The sequence below is a fragment of the Malus sylvestris genome, chromosome 11 (genome assembly GCF_916048215.2).
Source record: "Malus sylvestris chromosome 11, drMalSylv7.2, whole genome shotgun sequence".
NCBI classification, from domain to species: Eukaryota; Viridiplantae; Streptophyta; class Magnoliopsida; order Rosales; family Rosaceae; genus Malus; species Malus sylvestris.
This window is the reverse complement of record NC_062270.1, coordinates 22617818-22638880: the sequence shown is the minus strand read 5'-3', so window position 1 is coordinate 22638880 and position 21063 is coordinate 22617818. Positions and strand designations below refer to the sequence as shown.

Sequence of the window (21063 nt, the reverse complement as noted above, 5' to 3'; positions counted from 1 at the left end):
CTTACATTGTTGTTATTGTTTTCCAATTGATTATTAAATGCTTTTAATTTAAAATATTGGATGAATAACTAATTTAAAAAAAATGTCAATATTGGGTGAATATTTTTGCTCACCACCCTATATATCACAATTGAGCTTAAATATCAAGATTTGTGTAGTGGTTAGACACAAATCATAAAATTTAAACTCATCTAATGGTAATAAGTAGGTTGATGAGCTTTACCATCACTTGAAGATGATGGAAAAAAATGCATCCTTTCATTAATACATGTCCAAGTTTTAATCCTCCTTTTTTTTAACCCTACTTGCAATTTAGCATATATAGAATCATAAAAGGAAATTTAAGGTCATGGTAAAATAAACAATTATACAAGTTAAATATTAGGGCCATGATGACTTACCACCACCATCACAAAATGCCTCAGTTATATTAAACGTGAACATTTCACATTGTAAACTATTTTGTCATATCTCTAAAAGGGGGACTATTCTCTAAATATATTATCAAATTGTAAAAATAAGCTACTTGAATTTCAAAATGATATTAAGTGCATAAAAGAAAACACACTATTTCGAACTATCTTGGTTAAGCGCTAGTTTGGTATTGCTATGCTTTTTAAAATAATTGTTTTTATTGTGTTGTGAAAATACATAGTTGTAAAATAAAATTGTTGAGTGTTTGATATTTTTAGTTTTTTTTGTAAAAGTTTTTTCAACAAAGAATAGTGTCTGAATGTTTGGTAAACTTTATATAAATTGTTATGAAATATGTTAAAGGACTAAAAAAGATGTGTTATTTAATTTATAAAATTTTATTTATAAATTTAGTCCACAACACTACTGTAAACAGTTGTTATAGTGTTGAATACAGGAGCAAACTATTTGCCCTTATGAATGGTGGGGTATCTCATGTGACTTTAAAGACTCAACAAAACAACAAAAACGAGAGAACAAAAGTCTTTATACTCTCTCTCTCTCTCTCTTCCTCTTACTTTATTGCCCTTTGTCTCTCACCCTATGCTATTTGTTGTATTGCTATTCAGCTAAGTGATTATTGGAGGGAGAGAGGGAGAGAGGGAGAAAGAGAGGGGGAGCCCACCTCCTTCTCAGTTGGCTTTCTAGGAAACATGTTGAGGAAGGGTTTCTAGGGGGAGAGAGAGTTAAAGAAAAAGATAAAAAGAAGCTCATCAGTACTAGTAGCTCAGAGAGAGAGAGAGAGAAGAAGAAGAAGAAGAAAAGAAGAAGAGAAGAAAAGGGAATGGATGGATATGGATCCACAAGCAGAAGCAGAAGCTCCCTCTCCATCTGTTTCTATTTCTGATCAGAAGTAACCAACTTTTTCTTCATAAAAAGCCAAACGAGTGACAGTGGAAGCAGCAGCAGCAGCAACGGAACCACCAGTGGCAGCACCACCACTATTCCAATTACATATATAAAGTCACACACAACCAACACAAGTCTCCTAGCAATAGCTTTATTCTCACGTCGATCCAACAACCTTCTGTTGCGCCAATTCTGATCAAGTTTCAGACACCAACTTTTTCATACAAACACATAACACCCACACATAGTTTTTCTCCCTTCTCTCAACTCTCATCCTCTAATATATATATATATATATATGTGTGTGTGTGTGTGTGAGTTCAGAAGAAGAAAGAAGAAGAGAATATAAAATTTGAGAAAACTGCGTAGGTTTTGAGCTAGCTTAATTTATTCAGTAGTTGTGGCTACTACAAGGAGGCTGCCTTCCGATTCGGGTGCTTTTGCAGATTGGGTGGGTTCATCTTCTTCCAACAACGCCGCAGCCACAGGACGATCCACAACCCACCATCCCGACATCGACGTCCTCTCTCTCGGCTTCAATGCTGGCCCCGCCCCCGCTGGACCCTCCTCAGCCTCCCCCTCCACCATGTCCATGTGGTCCTCCGCCCCTTCCAGCAGACCCCTCACCTACGGCCACGTCCCTCCCGAAATGGCCGGCATGGTCGGCCTTCGCGATGTCTTCGTCGTTGCCCCAGCCGCCGCCTACCACCACAACACACATCTCCACCACCACTACGGCCACGACCCCAATCTCCTCTCATCCTCCGACCATCACCACTCCATCAATGCCTCCAACAACCCTGCAACCGCTCTCGGCGTCGGAGTCATTCCTCTTCTCACGGCCGCCCCTTGCCTCGCCCCACCCAATATGTCAAATGTCGATGATGATGACGAAGATACTCACACTCCTGCGGGTATGAGTATGGGCATGGGAATGAGTATGGGTATGGGTATGATGAGTGGCGGCCATCAGCGCAACAACAGAAGCTCCTCGGCAGCAGCAGCAGCAGGAGGAGGGGGAGGGATTCAATTGTGGCAGCAGAACCCGCCACATTTTTTCAAGAAAACTCATCATGAAGCCGCCGTTACTACTGATCTAGGCGTGGCCCACTTAAACCAAGGTGGGGGTGGGGGAGGGAATAACGTTATAAACGCGGGGTCTGCTGCCGCCTCGTCGGGGTCGTCCACGATGACGTGTCAAGACTGCGGGAACCAGGCCAAGAAGGATTGCACGCACCGGCGGTGCAGGACGTGCTGCAAGAGCCGGGGTTTCGACTGTGCGACTCACGTGAAGAGCACGTGGGTGCCGGCGGCTCGGCGCAGGGAGCGGCAGCTGATGTCTGCAGCCGCTGGCGGTGGGGCTGGGTCTAATTCTGGGTCTACTTCTAGTGCCAAGAAGCCTAGACTCATTGGCGCCTCTCAAACCACAACTTCTCACACTTCCACTTCCAACACTACACCCCCCAGAAGCTACGACACCAGCTCTAGTCACCAAGGTTTCACCCCTTCTCTCTCTCACTAGAATCAAATATATATTACTTGACTATCTAGGGTTTTGATTCATTTGTATCAATTCATTAACAAAAATGTACAATCAATATAAATAATGTATGTACATGATGCGTACAGATGCTGGTTTCAAAGATCCATTGCCGGGACAAGTACGTGCGCCGGCGGTTTTCAAGTGTGTAAGAGTGACCGCGGTGGAGGACGGCGAGGATGAATACGCATACCAGGCTGTTGTCAAAATTAACGGTCATGTGTTCAAAGGCGTCTTGTATGATCAAGGAGTTGATGGGAGAGACGGGTTTCCTAACATCTCTGAATTGCATTTGGGGGGTGGTGGCAATGGCAGAAGAAATGGGGCTTCTTCTCCGATCCTTGACCCGTCGGATGTTTATGCTGCGTCTGGTGCAGGATTGCTGGGAGGTTCAAACTTTGGTAATCCAATAAATTGACGATATCTTCTTCCCAACTCTGTGGACTTAAATAATTAGGTACCCCTACCCCTTATGGTTTTGAAGGGACAACATTGTACTTGTCTGATTTTTCTTCCTACTAATTAATGATTAATTAATTAAAACTAAAATCTTATGATGTCTTAATATTTGAAATTTGTATTTTATTTACATGTTTAGGAGTCCTTTAACAATTATTTTGTTTTCATTTTTTTTTTGAAAAAACGAAAACTCGTTTGTTAAATGCTTTCAATTAACCAATTTTTTCGTATTTTTAAAATGACTTTCAATTTTCATGTTTTTTGTTAAAAACTAAAACGGTTGTCAAATGAGTGAAAACTGAAATAGTTACAAGTAATCCTTTAATTTCTCCCCTAAATGTTTTCAGATTCACGGTTTCTGGTTTCTAGTTTCTAGTTAATTAGTTGCATTTGCATTAGATGCACTGAGAGGATTAAATTAAACAAACTGCATTTTAAGATAAAAATACCATTAATCGATTCCCATAGATATTGGTGTTATTTCTTTTTTAATCTCTTTTCCTACACATGGACGCTGCATTTTGCTTTCTTCTCGTCTGCTTGTTTCCTGATCTTGTTCTTTCTTTTCATTACACTTTGCTTGTCATAGGTGAAATCTACAGTGTAAAGTATTCTCTAAGTATTTTTCATAAGAAAAGAAAAAGTATAGAAATTATCCAAAGTATTTTGGTAGACATGGTATTTATTATTCCAGCATTTTCGATGTTTGCTAGATGTTAGGAAGACTGAATTTGTAGATTAAATTTTGTAAACTAAATGATATGAAAGTTGATAAATGGATTATTACCTCAGGGTTGATTAACGTCCTGATTTCTTATTGGTGACACGTCATTTAGTTTGCAAATTTAATCTTCAAATGCAGTCTACCTAGTATTGCTCATATTGTCACTTCGAAGGCTGATTTGCTTTCCCTATACATTTAGCCCTTTGATTAATTTCTGTCTAGGTGTAGGTAGCTTAGCTTGTTCATCAACTATTAAGGATAGGCGTAAATGTGGCAATGGTGATAATTGTAGACTTGGGTAGCAGTAACGGATCTAAGATTCAAACTTTGGGTGTCCTAGTGTTAAAACTACAAGGGTTTCCAAAAATATTTCAGTATATATCGGGGGCATCTCGTCAAACACTTGCTTGGAAGTGCTGCTTTAGACTCTTAGGGGGCGTTTGTTGCGCCGGACTATCTCGGACTGGACTAGCTTCAAGGACTAAGCTGGATTGGCTTAGACTAGACTAAACTGGACTAACTTAGTGAAGCGTTTGGTGCAGTGTTAGACTAAGAAGCTGGATATTAACAAATTCTAATATTATATTATTTAATATATAAATTATTAATATTTTATTATGATCTAAGTGACCGGAGATGACGGGGAGTTTATCGGGAGTGGTTGTTGAGCATGACGAGGACGAGAGAAGATAGTCTTAGCTAGTCCCATGGTTATTGGGGGGTCTCGCTAAGACCTCTTAGTGAAGGGTTTTGTTCATGCTAGTCCCCTTTAGTCTCATTAATGTTAGTCCCAGCATGGAACAAACACAGTATTGGACTAACAGCTAGTCCAGTCTAGTCCAGTCCCACTTAGTGAGGGCAAACAAACGCCCCCTTAAGCTCTTAGCATGAAAGAATGAGAGTAGTTGTTATGTTACCATCATTTGTTGCCAAAGAAGAAAAAGCATTTTATATAAGTCCTTTTCCACCCACTTTACTACTTTAAGCATCTCTTCACTATTTCGACAATCCTGCATTTGCATACGTTTATCAACATTATGGGTAATGTTAGAGAGATTAAATTTGTAAACAAAATTTACAAACTAAATGATGTATCACCAATAGAAATGAACACATTTATCAACATTTTAAGTCATAATCCAATCACCTACTTTCATGTGATTTAGTTTGCAAAATTGTGTGTACAAATTTAGTCTCCAAGTACTACCCCAACATTATATATCTCTTGTTTCTCCTTTGTATTCTAGGATGCCAAATGTTTTTTAATTTATATATCCAAATTAATTCTAATATATTATACTCTCTTTCAGCCTTTAGGTTGTTATAATTTTAATCTTTTATCTGTAAACATTACCTAATTTTCATGTATTATTGTTCCCGTATACATATAGGTAAATAGTAATCACACATCATTGTTGTCCTCTGACAAGTTTTGTTTTGAGTTAATCCGTTGTTTCTATTTGATTTATTCAATATGATAACTAGAAATAATAAGATCATGTTTCAAGAGATCTAAGACAACCAGTCGACTGTCAGTGCACCATCGATCGATTATTGGTTGTCACATCTTGCGAAATGGATCCCATCTCCAATTAGTTTAAATTGGAACTCTCTTTTTCTCCTTTAAAATTTCGGATCATATATATGGTACTGTAGCTAGCTAGTACATTCTTGCACTCATGTACAGAAAAATAAAATAAAGAACATTCTCTCTTCTTCCTCTACTGAATGCTTGCTTTACGATTGAACAATACCTGTGCATTGTATGGAACAATATTATTTATACTTTTCTTTCTCTCTTTAAAATTTCGTTATTTCCTCAATAGTATATGTTGCCCTAATATATATATATATATATATATATATATATATATATATATATATATAAGTTGCTTAATAGCTGGATAAGTGTTGTCCAGAATGCTTATTGGGTTTCTTGTGATGACTCTTTATTCTTTTGTGATTGATGCTGCCGCAGATTTGGGTGACTTTTTTGTTTTAGTTGGAACCTGGAAGTAACGTTGCATACAAATGTTGACTAATGCTGATTAATTAAGGGCTAATGAAGAAGGTGTCTAAATTCAGTTTGCGCGGGTGCGCGCGCACACACATATATATAACTAGATTGGTTTAATCATGTGGGTTTCCTTACTTTCATTTTTTATTTTATATTAATTTTCCCTATTCTGCACATGATCACCTCTACTAAGTATAATCATCTTCAGTTAATAAGAAAATAAGTATAATCACCTTAATTATATGACATGCCTTCGCTTTTCTCTCTCTCGTACACGTAGATGTATAACTCTTATCACCTGCTATTCCGACTATTTTGTGTATTTTATTCTTTTTCCCGAGTCTCTCTCGTAACATTTGTCCCGTCTTCTTGTTGGCTGCATGTACCTGAATTGTATTCTTATATATTCATCCTTCAGATCTATGCACTTCATATACATATATATGCAGCTCGAAATTTGATTCATTAATATAAGTTGGCAAGGTGCTCATTGTTTAGGCTCTTCCTGCTCGTTCCATGATTTGTTTCCAATCATTGTCTTTCAGATTTGATTAATTAACATAAAATGTCTTTAATAATAATAATAAATAAGGTAATGCTGCATGCTAGGGAGCTAGCTTAATTTGTTCTGATTGAAATTATGTTTTCATGAAATTTCACGTAGAACATATAAAACAGTGTAGTTTGAGTTAGACGACAAATCTCTAAATTATAGATGCAGTATTACGTACTTTATCATACTAACTAATAATTATCGAATAAAACCTAGATAGTTACCTGTTGCATTCTGTAATTAGGGTTAAGATGATGCATATCATGCCTGGGTTTCGGAAAGACGAAACTAGCTAGCTAGGGTTGTGGTTAGAATGTTAATTCTTTAGTAACTTGGGCAGACCTCGCATTGATTCATGTTAATGAAAGTATAGCAACCTTATGTCTATTGTTAAAAATAAAATAGAAAAATTGTTGAATCCTCGCTTGTCACACTGTATGTTATGATTATAAGCTCGTTTGGTAGACATGATTGGATTAGAATTAAATTGAAATGGAGAACTTGCAAAGGTCAAGGTATATTAATTGAAGGTGCAAATGAAGGATTTTTCATTTGGAGAGGAGTAGAAAAGGAATAGCCATAGCCATGCAAGATATTCATCCTTTCTAATCCAACCATTTTAAGGAGGATTAAAATAGATGAAAAATTGAAAGTTTTTTTCATGAATAATCCATCTTCCATCCAGCCTCTAGGTGGTTGTAATTTTATAATATCTACCTTCGACTTACCTTTAATATAGTAGATTATTTATTAGAAAAACTAATGAAAAGGGTTTGAAAATTTTGAGTTTAAATGATAAGAACAAAATAAAGGGTAAAATGAATAGTATCAGGTTTGACTTCTTAGTGTAAAAATGTGGTTTTTCGTTAAAGTGAACAGTATCGCGAGTATTTTTGTTAAAACTTCCTTATCTATTCCATTTCAATCATGAGTACTAAACGAGCATATAATTTTGATATTGAGTATGGGAAAATGGTAATAACATTTTCAGTCATAATGTAGTTTATTCCACTTTATTTCTTTTATGTAAGGTGAGGTTTAATTTCTATCCTGGTGACATTAAGGAAAAGTTTACATTTCTGTTGACCAAGGTATATAGAAAAGTAATTGATCTCGCTAGTCCGATCAAAATTTGGTGAATTCGTTTTTTATTTTTTTAAATGTCATATGAATTTGTATACATTTATCAATTTGTCATATGAATTAAAATTTTAAGCAATTTGTCATATCATCTTTTTGAAATCATGAAATTGTTGTTTCATTTTAACACTATTAAGTTTTCCATTCAAAATACTTGCACATGACTTGTGTTTGGGGTGATTTCGGACATTTGACCTCATTTTTCATTTCATTATTGTCATGAGCAATAATTTTGTAAAAACAAACAACGTGAGTTTGATTTTTACCATTGTTTTAAAGGACATCTATATTTCAAGAACATATGATACTATACTGTTGGAGAGAAACTCGATAAGTATTATATCATGACATTATATTAGTTTTCCTTTTTTAGTTTGTAGAAACCTTAGATTGTTGTTTCGCCAAAAACAATTTTTTAAAAAGGGAGTGGAGAGTTGAAATGTCTTAAATAATCCTAAACGCAAGTCATATGTAAGGCACAAGACTTATTTTGAATGGAAAACCTCATGGAGTAAAGGGCTTATGACAAATTAATGATTTCAAAAAGTTGATATAATAAATCGTTTAAAATTTTAGTTCATATGACAAATTGAAAGTGTATATGTTCGTATGAAATTTTAAAATGTCCTAATTTTATTTTTTTTCCTTCTCAATTAACCTTTGAATGGTACCAAAGAAAGCTTCTTTAAATGGATACCTTAAATATTAATATGAAAATTGCTGATAGAAAATATAAGGTATATAGTGAGAGTGTGGGATGTGAGGGTATTATAGGAAAGTAAATGGGGTGTATTAAGATAAGTTTTAATTAAAAAAGCAAATGTGAGGTGTATTCAACAATATGTGAGGTTTCAATATAATCAGCCAATTTTAAAATGACCTAATTTTATTTTTTTTCTTCTCAATTAACCTTTGAATGGTACCAAAGAAAGTTTCCTTGAATGGATACCTTAAATATTAATTTGAAAATTTGATTTTTTAGCAAATGATATCATCTTTGCCAAAGGGTTAGGAAAGTGGATTAAGCCTCATAATGATTTAGCAATAATGTAGTTCAAATTCGCATTTAGTGAGAATCGAACCTAAGATGTATCATTTACAAATGAAGAGAAATATCATTAGGCTGTAGTATTATTAAGTGGCAATTTTACAAGTTAAACTTGAAAAATTTATAAATATATAAAGAATAATTGTTTGGGTATCTCTTGCAGTAATTCAGGAATGTTTGTTTTCATTGAATCGTATGGAAAAGAAGATGCCCTGAATTCTAAACGAGAATTGGAAAATCAAAATGCACTATTTGAATTTGGAATTTGGAGAGGAGAAAATAATTTTCGCTGCTTCTCCTCACACACCACATGTATGCATGGATTCCTTCCAGGCTTTTTACTACATTTTATGTCACATCCCGGCCTGGGGCGGACCACTTCCCGGGCGCGCTCCACCACCGTAGCACGATATTGTTCACTTTGGACCTCGACTACGCCCTCACGGTTTTGTTTCTGCGAAACGGGAAGATATAACTATGGATTTCGTGTATAAGCTCCCTCGTACATGAAATGGATTTGATGGTGTTTGGGTGATTGTAGATCAGCTTACCAAGTCAGCACACTTCATTCCAGTGAGGGAAAAGTATCATCTGAATAAATTGGCTAAGTTGTTCATCACGAAGATTGTGAAGTATCACGGAGTTCCAGTGAATATTATTTCTGATCGAGATCCAAGATTTACTTCTAAGTTTTGGGCAGCTTTTCAGGAAACTCTGATACCAAACTGACACACCCCGATCCAAGAATCAAGGCGTGCTGGCTGTCGCGTAAGCGTGACGTAACCAAAAGTGCGATGCGGAAGCAAAAGATATGAGAAAAACGAAGGAATAAAAACCAACTACTAGCAGTAATATCCAACTAGCATGCTAGAGTGAGTTTAAGTGTGAAACACACATATTCAGAGCCTTAAAGTAGGTAACGTGAAACTACATGCTTAGGGCTTCATTTTGATATAAAATACGAAGAAAATGGTTGAGAAATGACGGAGAACAAGGAGATTGAAAAATCTCCAGTTTTCCGGCCATCGGAAAAACCAATCCGACGAGCCCGAGGTAGGAGACGCGCGTGGGGGGCGCGTGGACCCGTGCCTGTCTAGGCGCGTGGGGGCGCGTGCAGCCTCAGAAAATTTTTCTAAAAATTTCTCGACGTCCGTGACGTCCAGTAGGTCGATGTGGTATATTCATATACCCAATTTGAGCACCGTATGAGAAGTTATTACGAATTGTCAGTTATGTGCTTTAATCAACGTTTTTACAGTTGTTTCGCATATAGGTGACACCTATCCCGAGGACGAGCGCATCCAGGGACGTCACGGGGGTTACGACCCATCGACTTACCAGTGAGTGGGCAGTATTTCTGTTTATACCTATATACTATTGATATTTTTTCCCAGAAATTGAGTTTAAATGAAAGTACGTTTTAAAATGCCATGCATGCATATTGTGAATTATATGAATTGATATTGATGCACATATATGAAGGAAAAATTTTGTCCTAACTAAGAACAAGTAAGAACATTTGAATACATATGCAAACTATTAACACATTAAAGTAGGCATGCATTAAAAAACAATTCATAAAACCCATGACTTTCAAAGCCTAGTATATGGTGAACCAATAAACTCTTTAACAACATTAAAGAGAAGGAAAGATTTAGAGTTTCTTTACCCTTGAAGCTCATCCTTGATTACACAAGGGATTCATCCAAGTGGAGGGCCTTCAAGTCACCTCCTTGCTTCTTGGATCTTCCTTGTGATTTTCCTCCTTTTAATGCTCCTTTGCTTCTTTGAGGATTTGAGGATTTGTTCTCCAAAACATCAAAAGCTTGATGTCTCTAAGTCTCTTCACCAAGGATGTGATGTGAAGATGAAATGGATGACTTAGGGAAGAAGAGATTGCTAGCTATTTCTTCCCTAGGTGGCCGGCCTCTTTAGAGAGAATGAGAGAAAATGTTTCACCTCATTTCACCAAGAAAAACCCTAAAAGAAAATAAAGCTATAAAGTTGAATTTATACTTCATCACTTGTGAGTGGCAAACTTGTAATTAATCCAAGTTTGATAATACTCACCCTAATGGCCGGCCATATCAAATTGATTGGGCTAATTGCCCATTTTGTTTTAGTTGTCATACAACTTAAACATAATGGGCCTTGTGGACCAAAACGCTTTTGGGCCCCGAAACCCAAAACCAACATATAAGCCCAATACGAACATTTCGTATAATTAATTAACTAATTAATTAACCTTGACCATTCTTCAATTAAACCATTTAATTGCTTATCCATTTCATATAATTTCTTCACCAACATCCTTACTCGGTGTACGATCCATTAGGTTCCATTTAACGAGGTAGTGGGCGATTGTTACTCTTAACGATCGATTGTGAATTGAAACCACATTTCAATTCTCCCTTAAAATTAGTGTTTGCTAATCTTTAGGGCTTCCACAAACCATGAGTGACACCTAGCAGCATATCATGGTTACCCAAGCAAGGTAGAAGTGGTTGGAGAACCTATCCAGTTACAACTACAATGCAATACGGTCATTCTCTAATACAATACTCTTAATCACATTGTTTAAGTGATAGTTTGTTTCATGTCTACTATCCAATGTGATACTTATCTATATGATTCAATTGAATATGATTTGGAACAAACTTCCTAAGTCATATTCATATGCTTTGGCCAAAGACTCTCGAATCATATCTTAGAGTATTCTCCTTCCACCATGGAAGGTTAGAGATTCCTTGTTGTGCATTCATATGCCTACATGACTAGGTAGCTTGACCACAACAATGCCGTGGACACTCCAATGGAATGCCTTTGACATTATCAAAGATCAAGGACCTAACCATTTGACATCTATGATGCCTCAGGTCAAAGGACTACTTTGCATATTGCAACTTTCGAGTTCTTACATGACATGTATGCTCGAACTCTATTTTGATCGTTGTTCAGTGTACTCGATCACTCTTTCGAGCACCTATGTGTTTGCCTTAGTGTCCAACACTAAATGACATGAGACTAGTCATACTCACGTTTGAGTCGACATAACACATACTAACCTTAGCGGATTGTCAATGCCCAATTGGCAATCCTATGGCTAGGAACGTTTTAGGAATGAACATAAGAGAAAGGTCTCGATAATCTAACTTACTTAAATCACTTATCTCTTAGATCAAATACATTCCTTGGATTCCCTTCATTAAACATATAAAAGTTTAATACAATAAGTATTCCAAAAGCTATTACATCAAATGAGTGGCTTTGTGGGTATATTCATATACCCAATTTGAGCACCGTATGAGAAGTTATTACGAATTGTCAGTTATGTGCTTTAATTAACGTTTTTATAGTTGTTTCGCATATAGGTGACACCTATCCCGAGGATGAGTGCATCCAGGGACGTCACGGGGGTTACGACCCATCGACTTACCAGTGAGTGGGCAGTATTTATGTTTATACCTATATACTATTGATATTTTTTCCTAGAAATTGAGTTTAAATGAAAGTACGTTTTAAAATGCCATGCATGCATATTGTGAATTATATTAATTGATATTGATGCACATATATATGTGAATTGGTGCTGTGGGCGCACAGGTGAGTATCAGGTGAGTTTTATGTTATTCATACGATTTATTATAATGTGAATTGCGTTGAGAGCTCATAACATGCACCCCTGGTGTTAGTGCTTATATTATTCACCGCACCACACGCTCACCTTGGATCCTAGTAGGTGCATGTTGTACAGACCATGTGAGGGTTCCGACATGCTAGTCGTATAGATCACTAGAGGTGGTTCCGACTAGTAGGTGACCTTAGATTATGCGCGCAGATGATTGATGAGAGAAGCACTATAGCGTATTCTTACACCTTTCTTATCGTACAGACTACTTTAGGTAGTTCCGATTTATGTGCAGAGTAGTGCCGTACAGGTCACCATGGTGACTCTGGCTGGGTTGGATATTAAGCTATAGAATGAACCGTACAGGACCAACTGCAGGGTCTCCGGTTGTTTCATTATATCACTTGTTATATTGATGCATCCATATTCTGTCATTGACATTATTGCATGGCATACTTGCTGGATTTTGGTAAAGATTAATGTTTTGAGAGATTTGATCAAATATTATGCTATTATGTTATTTTCTGGGAAAATATACAGGTTTTACGGTGATGGGTTAGAAATGTTTTAAATGAAATGTTTTAAATGAAATGTTTTGGAAAAACTTTGGTTTTACTGACCCACTCAATTTTGTTTTGCGCCCTTCCAGGTTCTAGTTAGCAGCGTTGGTGGCTCACGAGGTTTTCTTCGGCGTTCTGACAGACTTCCTGCATGTAGGACTCACTTGCGGGTGTTGTAATCTAGTTATGGTCCTACTTGACTGCACCTAGTTCTTAGGCTCTGAATATGTGTGTTTCACACTTAAACTCACTCTAGCATGCTAGTTGGATATTACTGCTAGTAGTTGGTTTTTATTCCTTTGTATTTCTCATATATTTTGCTTCCGCATTGCACTTTTGGTTACGTCACGCTCACGCGACGGCCAGCACGCCTTGATTCTTGGATTGGGGTGTGTCATTTTAAATATTTTTCATGGAAAAGGCAAAGAAAAGAAGAGGAGGGAAAAGTTGATTCATTAACGTTTGGTTAAAATTAATGAACGTCCAATATAAAACAAGGCTCAATTGAGCTCTTCATTTCAATTTTCGTCATCATAGATTCTCTAATTTACAGATTGAATCAAAATAACGCAAAAGTAGTGTTATCAGGCTAAATTAAACTGAACAGTTGGAGTTATCTTGACTACTGATATGCATGCTGCAAAAATTCAAATTATACATTTACGCAAGGTGTATGTTTGCTTTCAAATTTCAGTATTTTCTATTTTTTTAGAACGAACGATATTATCTACACTAAGGAGGAGGGGGGTGGTGGGCTTAGTCTCACAATGAGAATAATATGGTTTAAATTCGCTTTTGACAAGAATCAAACCTAAGATCTCCACTTACAAGTAAAGATGAATGCCACTAGACTGTAATACTAAGTGACTTGATATTTTGTATATAGCATTATAAAAAAACCTTCAAAAACATGTTTCAAAAGTTTGAAAATCAATTTAATGAAGGGATATGTTCCACATGAAGTAGGGCCTCTTAAGAAAGGGATGTAGCCAAAGTGACATACGTGGATTTGAATGGGTCTTGAGCCATTTTCTTGTATATTTAAAGAATAATCATTTTCTAACCCATAAATCCTTAGATGAGAATCTAATTGCTATATTACCTTTTAAAATTAACTTCATTCACATCATTTAGTACTAAGGTCTAATAGTATTCCTCTTCACTTATAAGTGAAAGATCTTAGATTCGATTCTAGTTAAAGGCGAGTTTAAACCACATTATTGCTAGCCACTGTGAGGCTAAGCCTATTTCCCTCGCCCTTAGTGTAGATAATATTTATAAAAAAAAATGAATAAAATAACCTCAATCTTATAGTATGGAGGAAATTGATAAAGTTTAAAGAAGTTAAGGACTTGTTTTATTCTGGAAAAAATATTTTAACAGTTTTAAGTGCTAACAAAACCAAACCTAGTGACCAAATTGACAAAACTATAACGACCAAAACTGAAATCGAGGTAAAACCTAGTGACCAAACACGCATTTGACCCTCTAAACCAAACTACCGGACACGCATTCTAAACGTTTTCCTGCAAATTTTCCCATGACATAAAAAACACAACATTTCTTCTTCCACATCAAGCGCTGCACATTACGAAAGCTTAATGCATACAATGTGAATAGTAGATAGCATCACATTAGTTTAGCAAATAGTTTCAATTATCTGCAAGAAGATAACATCTATTAACTATATAATTAATCCTACTTTTCATTAGAGGCTAAATAATACATTAGGACACGCTAACGTCTGTAAGCTCTACTTGGGCAGCCGCTGCATTAACGGCATCCAGAACATCCATCTTTCCCCTGCTCACTGCTTCATCAACTGGAGTCCTTTCGTAGCTGACGATAACAAATGCCACAACCATTGTCATGAATACAAGGTGTATAATTTTTTTTTTGTCAAATAAAGTCAGGGTTTAGTTAACATGCTACAATGCGTACCTGTTCAATACACCAAGATTAGATCCTGCTAAGATCAATTTCTTAACCACCTGCAAAGGCATGAATGTTAAACGAAGAAGTAGCATGAGTGGATATCAATGTGCCTAGCAACCAAATTAATCACCTCGACATGTCCATTCAGGCAAGCCCAATGTAGCGGTGTATTCATCTCCTCATTTGTAACATTCAAATCCTTACACGAACAACACAAACTTATTAAGTTTACCATATTGACATATCATCACAAGTGGAGATTGGATAACATGCAATCAGTCTATTCCAAGAAATCACAATGGAAATAATAAATAGGTTTTTTAGCCAAAATGGTCCCTGAAATTGACATAACTCCTAACTTTGGTCCTTAACAATGAAATCGATAGAAGTGGTCCCTGAGTATGTCCATCATAAATCAACCTTGTGTGAAAAAATCAGTAAATATCCTTGTTAAGTGGAGGGGTTTGTTTGACAAAAATACTCTTAAAAAGGTGGTCACGTGGTCGCACACGTGAGTATTTAACGAGGATATTGACAGATTTTTTACAGAAGGACGAAAATGATTTACAATGCACAAACTGAGGGACCACTTCTTTCAATTGTCATTGTCAGGGACCAAAGTGAGGAGTTGTGCCAATTTCAGACCATTATGGCCAAAGCCTAATAAATAAACTAAAAACTTCAAGATGAAAACGAAAATAACAATCAAAACTTTAAATAACTAGACTTTTTTATGAGTGGCAAACACTAACGTAAATGCTTTGTATCAGCTAAGTAATTGCTTTAGTAACAAGATGAAAGCTTATATGTGGAAGAAAACTTCTTGATGTTTCACTGTATTACTCCTATAATCGATTAATGAGTCATCCACCTAAAAACGTAACTATAGTAAAACCAACTGAATGCGACATAGAGATTAAAGTCCACAACATAATGAAAATATTAAACTGAACTGCCATGATAAAAAGATTTGTACCCACAAGGAGTTGGATTGAGTATATAACGATTCAATACTTCGAGTCCTTCATTCACTTTCTTAATCAACATTAGACATTATTCTATATTATTATATATAAGTATGACCTTGGGGAGTTCAGTTTGGACGATTATGCATCAAACAGATTAAACACATTGAATTAGCTTGACTAACTTTCTGCATTAAGAAGCCAATTAATAATATAAACTTACATATCCGAAAATGTATTCTTATGATGGATGCTCATGTAACAAATGGTCAACTTTTATAATGAAATTTGATCTTTTCTTCGTTTCTTTCGGAGCTAGCTAGTGATGATACTCATAGAATAAAGTGATCAGCCAACATCCTAAAATATGGCAGCCTAAGATCAGATTTATGATATCATCTCTGAATCAATTACATGTCATCCATGTTAAACACTAAGTCAATAGTGTAAACCATTATCCCCACTTCAAAGAAATCAAAAGAGTATCAACTTAGAAGACCTCACCACTCCTCTACTGATCAGATACTCCACAATCTGAAGATGTCCATTAGCAGAAGCCATGTGTAGTGCTGCAGTTAAACCGTAACTAGTTCAAACACAGTTTCGCATAAGCTTGTAAAGATATTCACGATGACCAATAGTTTAATTATCACTAACTATAACAATTAAAAATGGAAAAAAAAAAAAAATCAACATTCACATCAAGGTCTAGAAATTCAACTTAGAAGTTGGAAGAGACTGATTTCTAGAGGTATTTGTTTTTGTGTGCATAAAATAATTATACAAATCCTTGACCAAGAACCAAGAGAAGATCACGGCAGAAGATTAAGCTTAACAAATAACAATTCTCACTTAAGGCATAAAAGTAGCAACATGACATTAAACACCATAAATCTCTGAAGACTCTGTTACGCTTTATTAATTCTTATCATGTGAAATTTCATTTTGGTCAGCTCTTTGAACTAGTTTAGAAATCATAAACACCTCAGAAACAAGGAAGTAACAGAATTTGGAAATTTGGTGAAAGGAAAGCAAAAGGATATCCGTTGCACACTGCATAAACACAAAACCTAGCTCAGTTTATGATATATTTCAAAATAACTAATACGCCTCATTTATTGGGAGGCCATACATCAACCCAATTATAAATATCTCAGCTGAAGCCAAAAGTAAAGCCACTTAATCAAGAAAAAGGGATATGCAATGCCACATGTCAAATGTCAGTTGAAGTCCTGATAGGGAAGAAACAAAGAGGAACCGATGGGGATGGAATCTGCAAAGAAGAATAAAGAAGAGGGAAGGATGCATCCCATAACTAACGCAACGTTGCACCAGCAAGTTGCCTTAACATGCCACTCCTAGTGTTAGCGGCAATTTAGATTTCACATAGTATTTTAACCCAACACACATTATGCAGAGGAGCATCATTTTAAAACACCTAAGGAAGCTTGATATTTTAGGAGTATTTTAGTAAAATCATGCAAAGCAGCATCACTTCATTAGAAACTAGAAGTTCAATATTCTAGGTGCATCCAAGCCAAGCTTGTGTAAAATCCAAAGCTATTCCCCATATGGGCATCTGACATATAATTTTGTTCCTTCATCCTAACAATAATGAATAGACCTTCATGGGTAAAAAAATTGAATTTTAATTATATTAATTAGTAAATTTTAAAATGGATTAACTCTACACAAGGAAGCATTTCGATGAGGAGGTTTGAAATTAACAAGGAATTTTAAAATGACCAGATTTAAAAATAGGAAGGGATATGGTATTTTGACTAAGACACTCTTCTAACTTCCAACTAATTATCATTAAATAAAATAATAAATTTAAATTAATCATATTCATTCATGTTTTCTTTTATTATTAGTGTATGTTTTTATTATCGTATTGACTATGCTTAACCCCTTCGGACCCTGTACCATGGAAACTAGCGTACCGCAAACCTGTTCTCGTTCACATACCCCCTCAATCCAGATACCAGTTAACATGACCCTATATTAACCCAGATCCCAATCAAGCTTCATACAAACACACCTGTGAGTGAAAAATTCCGCCTTTTTGAGTTGTCCATAGACTTTGGAATCCACTGTTCAGGAGGTGTTACTGATGCACCCAGAGTTATGAAAGAATTGAGGGATCACCACTTTTTTTTGGAAACAAGACATTATCAATAAACACAAGATGTCCTCTAAAGGAAGAAAATAGAAACCCAAAACCAATATCTACCTACACCAAAGCAACTACAAATTATACTCAATATGCCAAGAAGAGACACTAAGAAACAACAGCATTCCCAACCGAAAAACTAAGAGAAAATGAGCTCTCCCTAAATGTTTATCACACTGATGTCCTAAAGAGATTCCAGAAACAACCTTCACCCACAAATAATCTGCCTCATCACCCTCTCAAATATGCTAACACCAAACTATTTTCTGATGAAATGGAAAACCTAATTCTTTACTTCCAACTTCCAAGATAAATTAGGTTTTGAGATGCCTATTCTTCTAATACCGCTCCTGCATCTCTTCAACTTCTCTACATTTGTCACAAAATTCACAGATTGCTAGCAATGCTATCAGTCTCTGAGAGCAAGTGACCTTACCTACTGAATCCCAAATTTATTAACCACAAAAAGATATTTCAGATTTTGTATACGCACTTTTGATGGCAGAGCATTGTTCTGTTGTCACAGTATCAACCTTATGGAGACCAACTATACAAGAATTGACAAAGGAAGAAAGAAAGGGTCACTTGTTACTGCAAGTTTTGCGAAAGCAAGGCCTCCGAAGGGGTGATTTGATCCAGTCTAAGTTTCAAACTTGATTACATGGAAGCGATGTTTCTCAGGAAAAAGCAACAAGCAAACCAAAAAAAAGTCCTGACATTAAAACAACTAGATAATGCAACAAAGTACCATCTCATGTTGAATCTCTGAATCGAATTACATATAGCACAATCTAATTCTGTAACGAATAATAGAATGATAAATGTGCTACAAAGAAAATATCAATAAGGTACAACTCAGACAGAAAATAATAACCTGTTCGGCCATGGAGATCCTTAGAATCAAGAGAAAGACCGGCAGATTCTAAGCTTATAATGTCATCGATGTCATCGTACCTAGCAGCCTGCCAAACATTGAAAGGACATCTCAAACTACAAATTTCTATCATGAAACAACGATCTACAACTCTAATAAACATCTTAGTGCACAATCAGACGCTTTGGAAAATGGAATTGGATACCTCCAGCAAGGCCTCTACCCTCTCCAATGACGCCATTTCGACTGTATCTCCAACTGTATTTCCCCCTTCTCCCATTTTGCCACCGCCGCTACAAGAAGAACACAATCGCTTCCATTAGCTTAAACCTAAAACCCTAAATACACAAGCTTAAACCCACAACTCAAACCAGAATTCAATTTGTAGGAGAGATTAAAAAAAAACATTACAGGAATGTAACGCACCATTCACAAAAAATTTACCGGCAAATAAATAGAGAAAAATACCAAAGCTACATGTTCATACTCTAGTTATTGCTGAATTACCGTAAAATATAAAAGAAATGAGCAAACCAAATACGATTTTGCTTACCCAGAAAAAAGATAACTTCTTCACAACAGAAATTTAAGCAACGAAAAAAGATGTCTTCTTCTCTTCGGCTGAACCGAGAGTTCCTCCTCCAACTGGAAATTTCACAATATGGAACAATCTGTTACAACTTTAACTCCTTATTTGCCCCTCTACACATTTTTATTCCATGTGGAAGTTCCTACTGTATTAATAATGATAGGCGGACTAAAATTTTAAAACAAATTTGTGGATGATTAGATTACTATTTAAATATTGATTAATGAATTTATATTTTATTAGTGACACATAATTTGATCTGTAAATTTAGGGGGTGTATTCAATTTAGATTTTGAGGGATTTTAATTCTTTTAATAAATCTAGAGGCATTCAATAAGGATTTTAAGTGATTATCTGAAATTCAAGGTGTATTCAATTAGATTTTTAAGATAGTTTATTAAAAGGACAAGGATTGTCTGCCCTCCCACTTCTCGTGCCCTTATGTGCCCTCCTGTTTGTGTGGTCACGGTTAAGCCACGTCAACATTTTATATTACTATTCATTTTTGTCTTATTATCTCTATAAAAAACAATATAAAATGTTGACGTGGGAGTGAGATCAAGGCATGCTGGCCGTCACGTGAGAGTGACGTAACTATGTGCACAGTGCGGAAGCAATAAAGATAAGAATTATACGAATAATAAAAAACCGAATTACTAGAGTGCACTACTAAACAGGAAGTGATAAGAGTTAGTTACAATAGTAAACACTCCTAAGCAGAGCATAATAAGTCTAGGTGCAGTCCAGTTGGACAAGTACTAATTATACAGTACCAGGAATGTCCTACTATTATTTAGATAGGTTAGAACCGCCGACGTCCTCAAGCCTCCAACAACAAGCTTACTTAAAACCTGGAGGGCGCAAAACAAAAAACGTGAGTGAGCAAAAACAAATGTTTTACAAAATCATTTTCTTTATCAACATATCTAACCCCTCGCTGTAAAACATGTATAATTTTCCCAGAATCAAGATATAAGTATATATATATATATATATATCTGAAATCATAACAATTCAATTTATGCTTCACATAATCATATTCAAATATATGCCATGCCAATATATAACAGAGTAAGCAATTCAAGTAAGAATAAATTCATAGAAATATGATATGTTAGCCGAAACCCCTGTGGTAGTCTGTACGGCTGAATTCATAGCTCAAAAGTCAATCTAGCCGAAGTCACTACAATGACCTATACGACAATATACTGCATATAAGTCGGAACCACTAAAAAGGTCTGTAAGACAAGATTGAGTGTAATATAGTTATGCTCAATTTTACTCTCTCATAATAGCCGGGCGATAAATCGCTAGTCACCTACGAGTTGGAACCATAAATAAGGTCTGTACGACAAGACTGTGCACTTAAGTTGGATCTAATATGAGCATATAGTGCGGGAGGTGATGTAAATAAACAGGCATGTACTTCATATCTCTAGCTAAATCACAATTACTCTATGTGCAGTTTTATGAGCTCAACATTATTCAATCACATATCACATCATCGATGATTCACATAACCAAACATAACTTAC

At 35.9% G+C, this 21063-nt stretch overlaps 2 protein-coding genes across 3 annotated transcripts; one reads left to right on the top strand and one right to left on the bottom strand.

The window, feature by feature from the left end:
• Positions 1-1073: 1073 nt before the first annotated feature.
• On the top strand, positions 1074-3412 carry LOC126590852 (protein LATERAL ROOT PRIMORDIUM 1-like). Its single transcript, XM_050256365.1, has 2 exons — positions 1074-2819; positions 2953-3412. Exons 1-2 carry the CDS (start codon positions 1910-1912, stop codon positions 3279-3281), a joined length of 1239 nt encoding a protein of 412 aa, XP_050112322.1. The 5' UTR covers positions 1074-1909; the 3' UTR covers positions 3282-3412.
• An 11168-nt stretch (positions 3413-14580) lies between these two features.
• Positions 14581-19658, bottom strand: LOC126588196 (ankyrin repeat-containing protein P16F5.05c-like). 2 transcript variants are annotated; one of them, XM_050253261.1, is made up of 7 exons: positions 19493-19658; positions 19145-19232; positions 18940-19027; positions 16397-16461; positions 15058-15126; positions 14934-14983; positions 14581-14831 (listed from the first exon to the last, which is right to left on the bottom strand). In XM_050253261.1, the coding sequence occupies exons 2-7, from the start codon at positions 19217-19219 to the stop codon at positions 14720-14722; spliced, it is 459 nt and encodes a 152-aa protein (XP_050109218.1). In that variant the 5' UTR covers positions 19220-19232; positions 19493-19658; the 3' UTR covers positions 14581-14719. The 2 variants fall into 2 exon arrangements, with proteins under 2 accessions (XP_050109218.1, XP_050109220.1); XM_050253263.1 differs by lacking the exon at positions 19493-19658 and having other exon boundaries at positions 19145-19251.
• Positions 19659-21063: the final 1405 nt, after the last annotated feature.

Bases quoted from the DNA above. Each gene is read 5' to 3' on its own strand.
- LOC126590852 (XM_050256365.1), top strand. From the start codon at position 1,910: ATGTCCATGTGGTCCTCCGCCCCTTCCAGCAGACCCCTCACCTACGGC. The intron at 2,820-2,952 runs GTTTCACCCCTT...TGATGCGTACAG, and splicing joins CACCAGCTCTAGTCACCAAG to ATGCTGGTTTCAAAGATCCA.
- LOC126588196 (XM_050253261.1), bottom strand. From the start codon at position 19,219: ATGGGAGAAGGGGGAAATACAGTTGGAGATACAGTCGAAATGGCGTCA. The intron at 19,028-19,144 runs GTATCCAATTCC...AATGTTTGGCAG, and splicing joins GGGTAGAGGCCTTGCTGGAG to GCTGCTAGGTACGATGACAT. The intron at 14,832-14,933 runs GTACGCATTGTA...TGTTATCGTCAG, and splicing joins AATCTTGGTGTATTGAACAG to CTACGAAAGGACTCCAGTTG.